General features: G+C 31.3%; 1 protein-coding gene across 3 annotated transcripts; it reads right to left on the bottom strand.

Annotated features, from left to right (window-relative positions):
* Positions 1-58: 58 nt before the first annotated feature.
* Positions 59-16,316, bottom strand: LOC143246609 (uncharacterized). 3 transcript variants are annotated; one of them, XM_076493629.1, is made up of 7 exons: positions 16,158-16,316; positions 15,270-15,352; positions 11,664-11,720; positions 10,794-11,193; positions 8,960-9,116; positions 5,193-5,310; positions 59-1,501 (listed from the first exon to the last, which is right to left on the bottom strand). In XM_076493629.1, the coding sequence occupies exons 4-7, from the start codon at positions 11,168-11,170 to the stop codon at positions 69-71; spliced, it is 2,085 nt and encodes a 694-aa protein (XP_076349744.1). In that variant the 5' UTR covers positions 11,171-11,193; positions 11,664-11,720; positions 15,270-15,352; positions 16,158-16,316; the 3' UTR covers positions 59-68. The 3 variants fall into 3 exon arrangements, with proteins under 3 accessions (XP_076349744.1, XP_076349745.1, XP_076349743.1); XM_076493628.1 differs by lacking the exon at positions 11,664-11,720 and having other exon boundaries at positions 66-1,501; XM_076493630.1 differs by lacking the exons at positions 11,664-11,720; positions 15,270-15,352 and having other exon boundaries at positions 16,158-16,294.
* Positions 16,317-17,191: the final 875 nt, after the last annotated feature.

The following is a 17,191-nucleotide window of genomic DNA, read 5'->3' as shown; positions in this document are numbered from 1 at the left end:
TTATACCCAAGGTTTCAAAAATATTTCTATTTCTTTTCCTTGAGGCTTGATGGTCAGTGAGGTCAACGTCATGAGAATTTATTCTTTGGCGGGGAAATGGAGAATTCTATTTCGTCTTTTTCAGACACAGCAGTTGAGAAGTTTTTTGCTTTCAAATCACTGTTTGATGGCGGCTCCTCAGCAGGACTGCTCTCTTCATGTTCATCTATCTCTGGTCGTAAGAATAATACAGTTGGAGTAGATGTACACACACCTTTAGACTTATTCTTACCTCTTGGGCTGTTTTTTCCTAAGCTGCTTGTTGTAACTGGTGGACTGGTTTTAATTAATTGAGACTTTGCACTGTAATTTGGTGAGTTATTCTGAAATGATGCAATTTCTGTTGTGCTATCTGCTAAAGGACTAGCTTCCAACAGGTTAATGCTAATACTTTTTGCTTCAGGTTCGATTACGTGATCAGTGTTCAGTTTGGAGGAGGGAGACAGTTCTAAACTGTGCATGAAGTTAGGTTTTTCACTGTCAATGGAACTATTAGGAGAATTTAAAGGGGGATCATTAATATCATGAGCATGTGTTAATTTTATTTTCTTTTGACACGGTTCAAATTCTTCTTGAAGCACTGGTGTCACAAGCAATTGTCTCCTTTCAATGTAGTTAAAGTTTCTGGATGGTGTGAAATTCACCGGACAACTCTCAGAGAAAGATAATCCATTCTGTGAACTAGTTTTGTCATTTTCATCAAATGCAGAAAGTAGAGAACCTGGTACATTTTCATTTAAGGCAGCATTAACTTCATGAACTGTTTTAGTATTACAAAGTTCCAAGTTCAAAGAACTTTTAGAGGAAGAAGCATTGCACAAATCAGTGTTATCTTCATTCTGTACTAATGGTGGACTGGCATATGTTGTATCAAGTTCACTAACTGAAAGATGACCACTTTTCACCTGAGACTCTGCTCTAGCAGATGCACAAGGATCAAACTCTTCTGAAGAGTCAATCAAGGTAAGGTCTGCATTTTCCACAGATGTACTTTGGCCAGATTCACACAATTTTGATGGACTAGACTGATGTCTGGTCTCTGTGAGAGATAATGTTGATGATACTGAACCATTAGATGAGCACATTTCTGCAGGTAATGATTCATTTTCTTTGTTTTTTCTCCTCTGCACAGTGTATTCTTCAGGAGTACTAAATGCAGAGACAAACAAATCCTCACCAGTACTTTCATAACTAGAAGAATTTGTTTCTGACAACATAGAGTTCAAGGTACTGTTAACAGAATCTTCATTGCACATTATCGGTTTGGGTTTTATATTTTCTCTTGTGTAAGTCCTTCTAGGCTTTTCAAAACCACTAAAAGAAACCAGTGAATTAAGTCTATTGTCTTCTCTTAAAGTTTTCTGAGCTTGTTTTATACTCTGGTGCTGTTTCTTAACATTGATTTCATCCTCTGAACTACTACATAAAGTAGATCTTTTTCCAAATCCTTTTCTCCTGGAAGCTGAAAATACAAAAATAAACAATGTTGTCGTAGCTCATTTGAAGTTTTTTAAAAACTTTATTTATGAACGTACGTCAGTGTGTGCAGTGAGAAATTGTAGATTATAATCAAACTTTTATTATGATCCATTATATGGTATTAAACGTTAGAATGAACTATTGGTAATTTCTGAAAAAGAGGGCATGATTTTCTATTTTATGACTCTGTAACCAAACAAGATTAAAGGTATTGTTATACCTGAATTATGATTTTCTATTTTATGACTCTGTCACCAAACAAGATTAAAGGTATTGTTATACCTGAATTATGATTTTCTATTTTATGACTCTGTCACCAAACAAGATTAAAGGTATTGTTATACCTGAATTATGATTTTCTATTTTATGACTCTGTAACCAAACAAGATTAAAGGTATTGTTATACCTGAATTATGATTTTCTATTTTATGACTCTGTAACCAAACAAGATTAAAGGTATTGTTATACCTGAATTATGATTTTCTATTTTATGACTCTGTAACCAAACAAGATTAAAGGTATTGTTATACCTGAATTATGATTTTCTATTTTATGACTCTGTCACCAAACAAGATTAAAGGTATTGTTATACCTGAATTATGATTTTCTATTTTATGACTCTGTCACCAAACAAGATTAAAGGTATTGTTATACCTGAATTATGATTTTCTATTTTATGACTCTGTAACCAAACAAGATTAAAGGTATTGTTATACCTGAATTATGATTTTCTATTTTATGACTCTGTAACCAAACAAGATTAAAGGTATTGTTATACCTGAATTATGATTTTCTATTTTATGACTCTGTAACCAAACAAGATTAAAGGTATTGTTATACCTGAATTATGATTTTCTATTTTATGACTCTGTAACCAAACAAGATTAAAGGTATTGTTATACCTGAATTATGATTTTCTATTTTATGACTCTGTCACCAAACAAGATTAAAGGTATTGTTATACCTGAATTATGATTTTCTATTTTATGACTCTGTAACCAAACAAGATTAAAGGTATTGTTATACCTGAATTATGATTTTCTATTTTATGACTCTGTAACCAAACAAGATTAAAGGTATTGTTATACCTGAATTATGATTTTCTATTTTATGACTCTGTAACCAAACAAGATTAAAGGTATTGTTATACCTGAATTATGATTTTCTATTTTATGACTCTGTAACCAAACAAGATTAAAGGTATTGTTATACCTGAATTATGATTTTCTATTTTATGACTCTGTAACCAAACAAGATTAAAGGTATTGTTATACCTGAATTATGATTTTCTATTTTATGACTCTGTCACCAAACAAGATTAAAGGTATTGTTATACCTGAATTATGATTTTCTATTTTATGACTCTGTAACCAAACAAGATTAAAGGTATTGTTATACCTGAATTATGATTTTCTATTTTATGACTCTGTAACCAAACAAGATTAAAGGTATTGTTATACCTGAATTATGATTTTCTATTTTATGACTCTGTAACCAAACAAGATTAAAGGTATTGTTATACCTGAATTATGATTTTCTATTTTATGACTCTGTAACCAAACAAGATTAAAGGTATTGTTATACCTGAATTATGATTTTCTATTTTATGACTCTGTAACCAAACAAGATTAAAGGTATTGTTATACCTGAATTATGATTTTCTATTTTATGACTCTGTCACCAAACAAGATTAAAGGTATTGTTATACCTGAATTATGATTTTCTATTTTATGACTCTGTAACCAAACAAGATTAAAGGTATTGTTATACCTGAATTATGATTTTCTATTTTATGACTCTGTAACCAAACAAGATTAAAGGTATTGTTATACCTGAATTATGATTTTCTATTTTATGACTCTGTAACCAAACAAGATTAAAGGTATTGTTATACCTGAATTATGATTTTCTATTTTATGACTCTGTCACCAAACAAGATTAAAGGTATTGTTATACCTGAATTATGATTTTCTATTTTATGACTCTGTAACCAAACAAGATTAAAGGTATTGTTATACCTGAATTATGATTTTCTATTTTATGACTCTGTCACCAAACAAGATTAAAGGTATTGTTTACCTGAATTATGATTTTCTATTTTATGACTCTGTCACCAAACAAGATTAAAGGTATTGTTATACCTGAATTATGATTTTCTATTTTATGACTCTGTAACCAAACAAGATTAAAGGTATTGTTATACCTGAATTATGATTTTCTATTTTATGACTCTGTAACCAAACAAGATTAAAGGTATTGTTATACCTGAATTATGATTTTCTATTTTATGACTCTGTAACCAAACAAGATTAAAGGTATTGTTATACCTGAATTATGATTTTCTATTTTATGACTCTGTAACCAAACAAGATTAAAGGTATTGTTATACCTGAATTATGATTTTCTATTTTATGACTCTGTCACCAAACAAGATTAAAGGTATTGTTATACCTGAATTATGATTTTCTATTTTATGACTCTGTCACCAAACAAGATTAAAGGTATTGTTATACCTGAATTATGATTTTCTATTTTATGACTCTGTCACCAAACAAGATTAAAGGTATTGTTATACCTGAATTATGATTTTCTATTTTATGACTCTGTCACCAAACAAGATTTAAGGTATTGTTATACCTGAATTATGATTTTCTATTTTATGACTCTGTAACCAAACAAGATTAAAGGCTATAATATTGTTATACCTGAATTATGATTTTCTATTTTATGACTCTGTAACCAAACAAGATTAAAGGCTATAATATTGTTATACCTGAATTATAATGAGTAATTTATGTTGACTAACACACTTCACACTTCTTGAAGGGACTGCAAATAAATTTAGAGAAAGACGGATACCTAGAGAGAATAGTTCACAGTTTCCACACTAGGAGAAATTCAGGAATTTTTTAAAACTTGCATTATGAATTTAAGTACTTAATACTTACATAATATTAAAAACTGGATTATTAGCAGCACTTTCATACCAAGTTTTTCATATATTCCAACAAAAATAGCTTAACTACACTTTGAAGGTAAATCAGAAAAACCTTGTGATATGCAGAAAAGGATGCCCAGCCAATAGAGAGGATTAATACTCATGTAGAATAATTAGCAATGTTTTCAAGTAGGAAAAAAACAAAAATGCAGTAAGAGCTGGTAGACAGGTTTTGTACAAGGTTCGAAACTTGTAATTAGGTAGTAGTTAGTAAAACCTCAAGAAGGAAAATGACTTACATTCAGAAACATAATAAATCTGGATAAAAAAAAAAATGTAATATTCAGGCAAAGTTGGAGCACCAGAAATATATAACAGATTTAAAGAAATAATTTACTAGTGTGATAAATGTAACACAAGTCCTTTCAAACACCCATATAATTTCATAGTACACATATTTAATGAATTACATAATAGAATTATGAAAGACATGTACAACTATAAAACCCCCTAATGACCTTGAAAAAAATTCAAATATCACTGGAAGAAAAGAACAAATCAGTTACATTCTTGTGCATCTTCTAGTACAAAGAAATTTGAAATTTAGTTTTTCTTATCATTAAAATCATGTTGTTCAATGAAGGAAAACTAGACACCTAATTAACTTGATTCATAGTGAATAAAAACATCACCAAAAACATTACACACAACATATTAAAAGTGCAATACAACTTACTTTTGTACACGTGTAACCTTTCAGGATGCTTGCTTTTCACATGATTTTCTTCCGAATTATTTTCAGTGAGAACAGGTACACTACAGAACTGACAGACTGAAAATTCTTTCCCACTGAGCTGTATATTAAAAAGAAATCTTAAACACTGAAACTTTTAACTTAAAACTTAGTTCAGTATTCTTATAAGCAATGATAAAATCACATCAAAAAACAAAAACACCACTCAAATGATTTATAATAAAACCAAATTATTTTGAGTTCACTTTGCAGAAATAATGTAATAAATTTTTTTCTTTCAGTAAATAAGTAAGTATATTACTCTTTCAACTGTAAATGGAATTACGAATCGAACCAAAGAAAGTCAATATGGTCATTCAAAAACTGCCCAAACAGCAAGAAACAACGAATAATAAAAATTAAACAGAACTCATATCTGTAGTATCCCAAGAGAATAGTCAAGACAACAAAGCCAACTAAGAGGGGATTTTGTCATAAAAAAGACAGTATATATATAATGAAATCAGCTTGAGTACACACCATAATACCTACATGGTAAAGAGTGAGGGCCAATAGACCTCCCAATACTTCTCATGGCATCAATCAATCACATTTACCAAGTTTATAAAGCAACCCCAAAATTATACATAAACCAAGAGACAAGGTATTAAGAATTACCACAAGACACAGTAGAAATACATAAAATATATGCATACTCTGAACTTGGCAAAATACAGTGGAGATTAAATTGTTATGTTTATAAATCAACAAAATTTTCAATGTCTATTAACCAATCCAGCCACCAAAGGACCTAAAAATTGTAGACCATTGAGAGCAGGCAGTATCCAAATTCTAAACCACACTTAAGAGTATACTAAATTTAACAGGTGGCAAGTTATGCTTTAACACAACCAAACATCAAGCAGTAACATTCAACAGAAAGATAACTCATAACATAAAGTCTGTCCTGAAATTAAAAATAAAAATGAATGATAAGGAACTACAATTTAAGGTCAGTCAGATTTCTAGGCTTCAAATACAATAATAAACTAATATGGTCAAACAATTTAAAATCATAGTGACTAAAGCTTATAGAAAGATTCATTACCTAAGACAGATGGGAGGAAAACTAAAAGAAAGCTGAGAAAAGACAGTAATGGCTATGTACAAAGCATTCACATACTGTCCAGCAATTTACTTTGTGAGTAGTAGTAAATCATAAACACAAATAGGTGTGTACTGCTGTTGTTGTGGAAGTTGTTGTTTTGAATTAAGCACAAAGCTGCACAATGGGCTATCTGTGCTCTGCCCACCACGGGTATTGAAACCCTGTTTTTAGTGTTGTATGTCTGCAGACATACTGCTGAGCCACTGGGGGGCTGTTGTTGTGGAGCTAAGGGTTCTTCTACAATAGGTATCTGCGACTTGTTGGCAGTAAATTTCAAAAACACAAACCAAAACATTCACTTCACTTATTTTAAAAATAATATACATATATTCAGACCTTGCTCCACATACCTACAAGTTCATTACACCACTGATGACCACAGGAAAGTTATAAATACTGCATAGAAACACTAATGGTTTGTGATTATCAAAATATATCAACATTCCTGGTCAAATATCTGTAGTTTTCCAATTAATATTATCACAACTATAGCTTCCACGCCTTAAAGTACACTGACTATAGGAGACCAACAACATTCTGAACTATCTCCAGGCATGCAGATTTATAGTCTTTAAGCAAAGTTCTATAAAGTTCAGTTGACCCAACAATATTCAAGTACTCTAGTAGTTTTGTAAAACGTTGATTCTTGCTCTTAAGAATCCTCTACAAATTTATAGAACACAGTACTTGCACAATACACATATAACAATATAAGCTATACGAGGGCTGTTCAAAAAATATGCGGACTGTTTGAATTGCGGCTCCAGTTGGTTCCAGGGGAATCCGCTTGGTGTCGCTAGGTTCGCACAGATCAGCTGACTACGACGCCATTTCCCGGTTGCAGATATCTTCATTTGTGTATTAGCTACGCGGTTTTATGTGAAGTGCAATTTTTTTCGTTTGGTGGATTTCAGAATGAATGACCTGAAGGAGCAACGACTTGCTGTGAAATTTTGTGTTAAACTTGGAAAATCTGCGACTGAAACTTTTGCTATGCTTAACACGGCTTACGGTGATGTTGCTATGAAGCGTACGGCATATTTCAAGTGGCATGAACGTTTTAAGGATGGTCGACAGTCCATTGAAGATGATGAGCGTCCTGGACGTCCTTCCACGTCAACTGACGACCCACACGTCGACAAAATCAACACCCTGGTGCGAGCAAATCGACGTCTGACTGTCAGGGAGCTTGCTGAAGAGTGTGGGATATCAGTTGGATCTTGTTACGAGATTTTAACCGAAAAATTGAAGATGCACCGCATTGCTGCGAAATTCAGCCCTCAGAACTCGTGAGTTTTTGGCCAAACACTCAATCACTGTTTGTCCCCACCTCCCTACTCACCTGACCTTGCTCCTTGCGATTTTTTCTTGTTCCCCAAACTCAAAAGACTCTTGAAAGGAAGAAGATTTGAGACGATTCCCGAGATTAAGGCAAATGCGACGAAGGAGCTGGAGGACATTACTAAAGAAGCATACCAGGACTGTTTCAACAAGTGGAAACACCGTTGGGATAAGTGTGTGCATTGGGGAGGAGAGAACTTTGAAGGGGACCCAGACCTGTAACTTCTAAATAAAGTACATTTTGTTTTATGACGTCAGTCCGTGTATTTTTTTAACAGACCTCGCATATATTTCTACAGATATATTAAACTCAAGCAAACATAGATATTTAAAATAATATTAAATCCATCACAACAGTAAAAAAAAAAGTCATTATAAAACCCCCAACAACTACCCATATAGGAGGGCAGAGAGAAGTTTCTGAGCCCCTCTGCCTATCTTTCAGGAACTGAAAGGTATTTAATCAAAACAACCACCAAGGACTGAAAAGGTGGAATGCCTATTATAGAACTATTGTCCCACCATTTACATACAAATGGAACAAAGTACAGAAGGAGGGTGAGAAATTTCTGACAAACTATCTAATATTCAACACATGGATAATCTCTTTCTACAAAACTGTGGGATACACACAGTTCAACTTTATTTTCAAGTAGCAAGATGAAAATCTCTACATGTTTTCATACTTATTTATCAGACAGTAAAGTTATTTGTTACTCTTGCTAAAATACTTCTAAAATATAACTTTAATTAAATTACCATAGATAGTAGGCAGTAAATTAAAAATTAATAGTACTAAGATGCATCACACCCTGATTAAAAAGGTTTTATAGCTTAAAATATCTGGAAAAAGCAATTTTTAAGACTTGAAAAGGTGACAATCATTAACATTTGAGAGTACTTTATCATTTTTCAGGGTTAGTAAACAAACATTATAGTGACATGGCTGAGCCAATACTTTATATCATGATAAAATCAGTTATATTTTGCCAACTTAACAGTTCATTTATTTCCTCTAGTTTTAAGACCTTAGAGTTCGAATTCCTTTACAATTTTAAGGTATAACATTCCAATAAAAATGCTTATAAAATCGTTTCCAAAATTGAAACAAAATTGTAGCGCCATCTGTTGGTTGATAAAGATATCTAGGTTACGTTTCACACATACACACACCATTGTTTATGTATATGATGCAACAAATACAGTAACTCTTGTAACACCATTATAAAACACAGATGAATGTTATTAATTGTGTACTTACCCCAATACACCACTGATAATGGTTGATTATTCCATTAATATTTGAGAATGTCTTCTCACAGCTGGTAACAGGGCATAGAATTTGTTTCTTTACCTTAGACATGAAGTTCCACTTTTCTTTTAATTTTGAAGAAATTCTTCTAGGTTTCACCATTTCTCTGGAAAAATAAACAAGAAGAAATTTATTACAACAATGGCACAATCTCTGGTATTTCAGTTTAACCCAGTTTCAAAGTTCATAAAATTATTTAACTACTTTGTACAAAAATGACTTGATAACTTTGAAAATACGAAATTATCGTACGAAATAACTAAAGACTAAAAAATACTGTTAACATAATAAGGGCAAATTCAATCTTTCAATTTGTAATACTGTACTTAAGACATTACATTTTATACACCAGCAGCAATGCAGCCCAGCTGTTTGTGCTAGTAATTACTGACTGTAGTTTTTATGGCTTATTTTAAAAAAACTAGAAGATGCAACATTTTCGAAAAATGAAAAAAAAAAATTTCTGAGAAGTACTGCAAAAAAAAAAAAATGTGTTCAGATTGTGTTCTTTAGTCACACAGAACTCACTGCATCAAAATGATTCACTGTAGAGAGGTAAAACTTTAAAATTTCACACATATAAAAGTAGTACTATTTGTTGAAAAAAGGTTTCTTTTTGAGAGCCCAAGTTTCTCAGTACTACATTTAAAAATTACATAAATGAAGATATAATCAAACACTTGAGTACAGTCCCAGTGAAAGTTGTGTTCTTGTAAGGAAAGTGCATTTATTTAAAAGAGTTCTATTATAAAGAAACGGTTGTTGCACATGCTACAGTTATTTTTCTAATTGTCTGGATCTTGAATATCCAAAGTGTTAAATGTTCATTGATTTTTGTTTGTGGTGCCATTCAATAGATGGAGCAGGTGTTTTGGTTACATAGATACTGACATACATGCTACATCCATTATAGTAAGATGTGAAACAAAAAACAAACTGAAATTACAATTTCACTTCTTTTGGTTTAATATGAATTAAATATTGCCAATATACCTATGAACGGCTGGTATGGATATTAACACATTTACTGATTCTTATCAGTAAATTCTTATCGTTTTGATCTTCCTGGGTCATCTTCAGGTTAAGAGTTTGAATGTGAAAACAAATATAAACCAATGCAAAATCAAAGTCCCACTTATACAACAACCAAAATTAAACCAATATAAAAGAGCACCTTTATACCTATACTAATTAATAACCTAACATCCAACTGCAACGTATCCCACAATCCCATACCCATTTGTACTCTCTTCCCTAGATCATGTGCCCAGCAACGGTGCATTGCAAACTCTTTGTTAACATGATGACCTAGGAAGGTCGAAACATTGTTCTCACCTTACCAGTAAAAGTGTTAATACCATACCAGCCATTCTGAAATATTTTTATTTCAAGTAGATTTCTCGTCATAAAGGACAAAAATATTGTCAAGTTATTGTTTTATCTTAGATTTATAATTCAAAAGAAGAAATAACTTATTCATCAGCAATTCCAAAAATTCTTGAAACTAGGTACAAAGAGACAAAATGATGTGACCCCAAGATCCTAACATAATGAGACAGTACAACTTATACAATAATTTATTTTTTATTACACATTTTATAAAAAAATGTAGTAATTTTGGAATTTTTCTTTCATGAATTCAAAAAAGAAACATTTTGAAGCAGGTTTTATCTAAGATCATACAGAACCCAAGTGGAAAATAATGTCCCCTAACATACGAAACAAAGTATTGCACAAGATTTATGTAAGAATACAATTTTGTTAAGAGTATTGTACAACTTGCCTTAATTTTAATGGAATAACATTCTTTCCACAAATTGCCAATGACAGGCTATCATCTTTCAAGTATGTAGCCTTTTGAACTTTTTTTGAAAGTTTTTTTTTTGGTTTAGGCTCCGTGGAAAGGCTTTCTTTACCGACATCTTCTTTGTCAAAAACAAACTGTACCGAGACTTCTTCCTCAGAGTCTTTGTCTCTCAGATGAGATGAATTCTGCAATAACATTTTTTCATTGTCTGTCTTTTCATTTTCTTCTTTTGAACATTCACAATCAGAACTTTCATCAGGCTGAGCAAATACCACCACCACTCCTTGATGACATGAAGTACTTGGAATTGACAAAGATGAGTTTTGTACATTGTCTTCTTCAGGATCATCCATGGTGTAGCTATATTAGTGTCAACCTGTAGAACACAATACTATAAATATATTTCTCCCAATTCTTTTATATTTACAGTAACTTTAAAAAATAATTACTATCCAACATATTAAGATATGTATGTATGCTAAAATTATGGAGATACAAAAAAAAAAACAATACAACATAACAAAAATATAATCTGTTTAGAATATGACAAATTAAGCCAACCATTACTAAAGCTTATTTGCATACAATAAACATCTATTTAATAGTTTTAGAATTAATGGCTTGTAAGAATTACAAAATAGAAACCAATCAATCCAAAAGAAAGAAAACCAATCCTCCAACTTATTGTAGAATGGTATAAACTAATATATCAGGTCATCCCATAAGTAACATCTGAAAATTTAATACAAAAAGTGTATCTTCATTTCTGTCTTTGTAGAAGATTTTAATGACTAAAATATGTAGTAGGATGTGTATAAAAATGTTAGAGAAATAAAAGAAACTAACCCAACTCTTACTTTTTCAGATCATTAATCAAATAAAGCCTTATCAAGACGGATGTGTCTGAAAAACACATAAAGCACATAATGATTTACAAGTTTAAAAAAGGTAATAGTGCAACAGACTCTACATGAAACATTTAAGGTGTTTATGATGCAGATTCTCTCAATGAAAGAAAATGTCGAAGGTGGTTTCAGAAGTTCAGATCAGGTGACTACAGCTTAAGTGGTGCACCACATTCAGGTCATCCTGTTGAGTTTAATGATGACTTGCTGCTGGCTGCACTTGACTGAGATTGAGATTGTGCTGTGATAGTTGAAGAACTAGCACAGAAGCTTAATTTAACCCATCCCACAGTTTACTACCATCTGGAACACCCTGGAAAGGTGTCAAAACATGCTAACTTGTTAGCACTTGGACTTTTTTTTATTTTTCTTCTTTTGAAAACTTATTCAACAAATAACCTTTTGTGGCATCTTATTAAATATTCTGGGAAGGGTAGGATAAAAAGTAACTGAAGATTCATCTTTTATAAAAGCTTTAACCCCCTTAAAACTTACAGCAAGTTAGAAAAACTCAGTAACACTTAATCAGTAAAGTAAGTGAGCAGATGCATCTTTTGGATAAGAATGTGTATCATTAGATACCAGAATGGTTAATTTTCTGGAATAAATAAACACTGTAAGATGACCGAGAAAAGTTTTTCTACCTTTAAATTTGTAGAAACAAGTAAAATATAAAAAATTAAATGAACAGAAAATAATCCACAACAAATAAATACAAAGGTATTTGATATTCCTCTGGAATATAATGAATTAATTACAGTTATAAAGGACATAACTTCATCAAAAAAGACAGCCCTAGCATGAGATGCAGTAGCTAACTGTGAGAGTACATTTCTATTAAACCTACATTCAAGAATGTAACTACAGTGTGCTCTATAGGATTACCTTCATAAACATGTTTGTTATTGCTTTGGTTCATTTGAGCAAAAAAATTAGTGTTTTTTCTTCTGTAAGTAAAGACTTAGAAAAACGAAGATATGAACTTCATTTCTTTTTGTCTGTAATGAATCTTTAGAATCTGATAAAATTTGGATAGTATTATTTCTGGTTTTTTTTAAAGTTCACTAAAGCAAAAAATGATAATATGAAATATTACAAAGAATTACACTTGGTTACTACATTTTGGTTACTAGATTGAATCCTTTAAATGAATTGGTTAGGTTACTTTACCTCATTTCTCTCAGAGAATAAAAACCTAGTAAAAACAAAAGTCAGTACTTGAACTAAGTTAAGTTTCTCTATAATAAATTATTAGAAAGTAAAATATCTTGCTACTTTTCCTTTTAATATGTTACATATATCTTTTAAACTCATCAAATTTGAAGTTTTAAATTGGTAAGCTCTTACTAAACTGTAAAGGTACGATGTTTATTTTAATAAACTTCAGCATTGTGTTGTTTACTAATTAATTTAATATTTTTTTGAAGTTTAACTAATGTTTTTATGAAATAGTAGTTTCCCATTTTTATTCTTTTCGGTGTGGTTACAACAACAGAATTGTATGTAGTGTGTTTTGTTTCATTGATGATTTCTCAAGAAGCTTTCATGAGCTGTCGTGTTTTTATCCTGAAATTCAATTTCCTGAAAATGGAGATACTACAGTAAACATTTTCCTACATCTGTTCTCAAATATCAGAAAGAAGTGTTTTGATCTCTAGAGTTGATATTTTTTGAACATTTCATATGATTCTTAGCACTAAAAACAAGGTTTCACACAGGATTTCTATGAACCTGTTACACTTTTAATGACCACTTGCAAATAACCTGTGAAACAGAATAATTTGTAAAAACATGGGTTGCAACAGCACAAGGGTATACTATCAGGTCATCCCTCAAGTAATATCCGATTTTAGGTTCAGGAAAAGAGAAAGGATTTCAAATGCTTTCAATGTTATTTAATCAATAATGTATGTTCCATTGTTATTAATTACTTCCTGCCAATGATTCACAAGCTTCTGAATGTCACTTCTATAAAATTCGTGAGGTTTGGAGGAAAAGAATGTAGAGAGGGTAGTTTTGACATCTTCATGTGTTCCAAGCTCTTTTCTATCAAGATAGTTCTACAAACTTTGGAATAGATGCTAATCAGATGGGGCAAGGTTTGGAAAATAAGAAGGATGTGGAAGTTTTTCCCAATCTTTGCTGATGTGACCTTTGCTGTATGGGGCCATGTATTATCCTGGTGTAACACAACACCTTTGTTATTGATCAAATCTTTTCTCTTTTCTCTCAGTGCAACATTCAAGTGCTCTAACTGTTGACAGTAAAAATCTAATGTAATTGTTACATTGAGTGGCAGCAACTCAAAATGGATCACACCAAGAATATCCTACCAAATGCTAAACAATACTTTCCTAGGATGGAGGTCCATTTTGAACTGTGTTTTAGCCAGTTTACCTGCACTTAGCCATTGTCTTGTCTTCAGCACTTAATATTTTTATAAAATATCAATTTTTCATCTCCAGTAAGTAACCTGTCCAAAAAAAGTGAGTTGCATTCACGAGAGTTGTGTTAAGGTTGGCTTCTGTCAAATCATGGGGGGGGGGGCAATTTTCCATGTTTTGACACCTTTCCAGGCTGTTCCAGATGGTGGTAAACTGTGGGACAGATTAAATTAAGCTTCTGTGCTAGTTCTTCAACTATCACAGCACAATCATTACAACTAAAAGTATTAAGAACATTTGAGAAGCCATTTATAAAAAATTTGAAAAGAAATACAGTCTTAAAATGGGCTCTTACAACTATACCTGAGCTAAGAGACTTACAAAATTCTCCTACAAATCACAAAGATATTTAACTTGACAACAAAAATTTATTACTCTTTTTGGGATAAAATGTTCATAGGTCTGGTCTTATGAATGAGAAAGTGAAACCTTAGGAAGGCAAATAGTCAACATATTTTGACAGTAACTCATAAACTTGTTTCTCAACAGAATTATTTCTCTCTTATAAACTTCTGAAATAGTTCATCTGATGATGCAATAAAAATGGTAAATTTTATGTTAAAATGTATGGTGCATGGGAATATGGATTTAAAGGTTTACATTTAGATTAGGTTATTTGTATAAGAAAAATTTATCAAGCTATGTAACTGTAATTTGTGTGTCTCATAGAATTAATCTAAATTCCAGAAAACTGGTTAAAATTCAGTATAAATCAATCAAAGAAATAAAACATTTATTAATTTTTTTATATCCTTAAATACTAATATGAAAAGATAATTTCACATATTTTCACAATTTTTTTTTTGCAAAATAAGACAAGTTAGAATCATAAAATGTTCAGAAATTAATCATTTTAATATTTGAAGAAATAAAATTTAGTTTTATGTTGCTGCCCTATATACATTCCCTATGAATGTAGATGCTCTACTAATAGTTTGTTAAAATTATATGGAATTATCTGATAAATTGAGGGGCTTGTATTAATCCCGAGGTAAAAATATGAAATTGAAATTGCAATAATGTTACAATATAATATTTGATAGTCAAAAATTATACGAGTCAAACATGATGCAACATTCATGCATAATATTTCTGGTATTTACCTTGGGCATCTACATGCACACCAATCAAGAAACTGAAGTCTACAGGCACATTTCAACAGAATGAGGATGTACTGTTTTCGTATCTAATAAAAGAAATAAAACTGTTCTAATTTAAATTATATTTTTGGGAAAGCTTTTAAAAAAAAAAGATTAACACCTCAACTGGCTTCTGAAGTAACAGTATACTTTCATTTATACATAGTTGATTCTGTCACATGATACTTTACTAACACTTGCATTCAAAGTCTTATATTTGTGACTGAATAAAGCTACTACATCCTAGAATTGGCTTAAAGTCGAAGTAAATTAAAAGTTTGAGGTTAAAACTTTAGTACAAGATTACACCTTAGTTATAACAAAAAAAAACTGAAAGATATTGAGTCATTTTCAACATTCCATCTAACATATGGAAAAAATACTGTTTTTAACCTAGTTTTGATTTTTTAAATCATAGAAATGATTACATTATAGTTTATATATTTGCATTTTTTAAAAATATATTTCTACCGTGTTTAACAATGCACAAATTTAACATTTTAAGCATTTTGTTACGGTCCCTTTTAAACACGAAAATCACATAACTATTATCCTTTTTTTTAACTTAAGTGTTTACGCATTACTTGTAGATAATGTTACATTAACTAACACTATTAGTATTATTACACTAAGTGTAAACAATGCTACACCGACTCAGTCAGTTAAGCCTAACTTAAGGCTTAAAAATTCCTGAAAATCAAGACATATGCTAGTGTAAAAAAGCCTAGCGACTACAGTATACTCCACACTACTAACGTAATAAATAACACAGTAAGTCTTAGCACTTAACACTCACAGTTTCGCTAGTAAATTATAGTATAATTATCAGCATTAAAATAATTTAATACTCACGATTATTTGTGTTATACTACAAAGTTACTTTTAAACTGATTATGAAAAATAAAAATGTTTGGTAAAACAAACGAAACGTTAGGCTTAACCCTCCTTGGACTCGAACCCAATAATACGTTAAATCCTTCTCTTCGTAAATGATCAAACCAACTTTCTCAATGTGATATAAAAAATAAAATGGCGTTCACATTTTACGAATCAACGAATATCAACTTCCACTAGAGGACAATCTATGCATTAAAATTAGTTATCTTAGATGTCTAATTATATACATTTTTTCATATTTCTTGTTCGCTTATTTCACATGTACGTAGTTTATTAATTTTAATTAAACTGTACTACGGTAATATATATACGAAGCATCATACGTTTTATATTTTATCTCACATCAAATAATTATCATTGTTGATTTGTTTAACTGCCAAAGTATATAAAGATTTTACTTTTAGGTTTGAATTTCAAGTAAAATTACTCGAAGGCTATCTGCGTTAGCCGTCCTTAATTTAGCTGGGGAAGACTAGAGAGAAGGCACCTAATCATCACCACTCTTGGGTCACTCTTTTACCAAACAATAGTAGAATCAACTGAAAGGACAAGCATGTTTGGTGTGAGAAGGATTCGAACCCGCGCCCCTCGCATTACGAGGCGAATGCCTTAACCACCTGGCCATACCGGACCACTGCTTCTAGGGTTAAATTCTTTGCTAATCACTAATAACCTGTGTACATGACAGATAGCCCGAAGCGGCTTTAGTATAAGAAAAACAAACAAACTAATGACCTGAAATGTGATACATAGACATAAGATGTTTGATAACCCAAATCACATTGATTTTTACAGTTCTAAATTATTTCACATACTTAAAAAAGGATCATATGATTTTAATACATTGATGACAGTAGGTTCCCAGTGTAACTAAATGGACAATCAATTGTATTTTTATTTTTTGTGAAATATTAAGATGAAAATGATAATTGATTGAGTTTGTTTATGTTAAAACGACAATGTTCTCCCTCTGGGGTCCCGTCATGGCC

Source organism: Tachypleus tridentatus, chromosome 3, assembly GCF_004210375.1.
Source record: "Tachypleus tridentatus isolate NWPU-2018 chromosome 3, ASM421037v1, whole genome shotgun sequence".
NCBI lineage: Eukaryota > Metazoa > Arthropoda > Merostomata > Xiphosura > Limulidae > Tachypleus > Tachypleus tridentatus.
The sequence above is the reverse complement of the archived record's forward strand: the minus strand, read 5'-3'. Positions and strand labels throughout refer to the sequence as shown.

Bases quoted from the DNA above. Each gene is read 5' to 3' on its own strand.
- LOC143246609 (XM_076493629.1), bottom strand. From the start codon at position 11,170: ATGGATGATCCTGAAGAAGACAATGTACAAAACTCATCTTTGTCAATT. The intron at 9,117-10,793 runs GCAAGTTGTACA...TTATTTTTCCAG, and splicing joins GTTATTCCATTAAAATTAAG to AGAAATGGTGAAACCTAGAA. The intron at 5,311-8,959 runs GTAAGTACACAA...TTTAATATACAG, and splicing joins ATTATCAGTGGTGTATTGGG to CTCAGTGGGAAAGAATTTTC.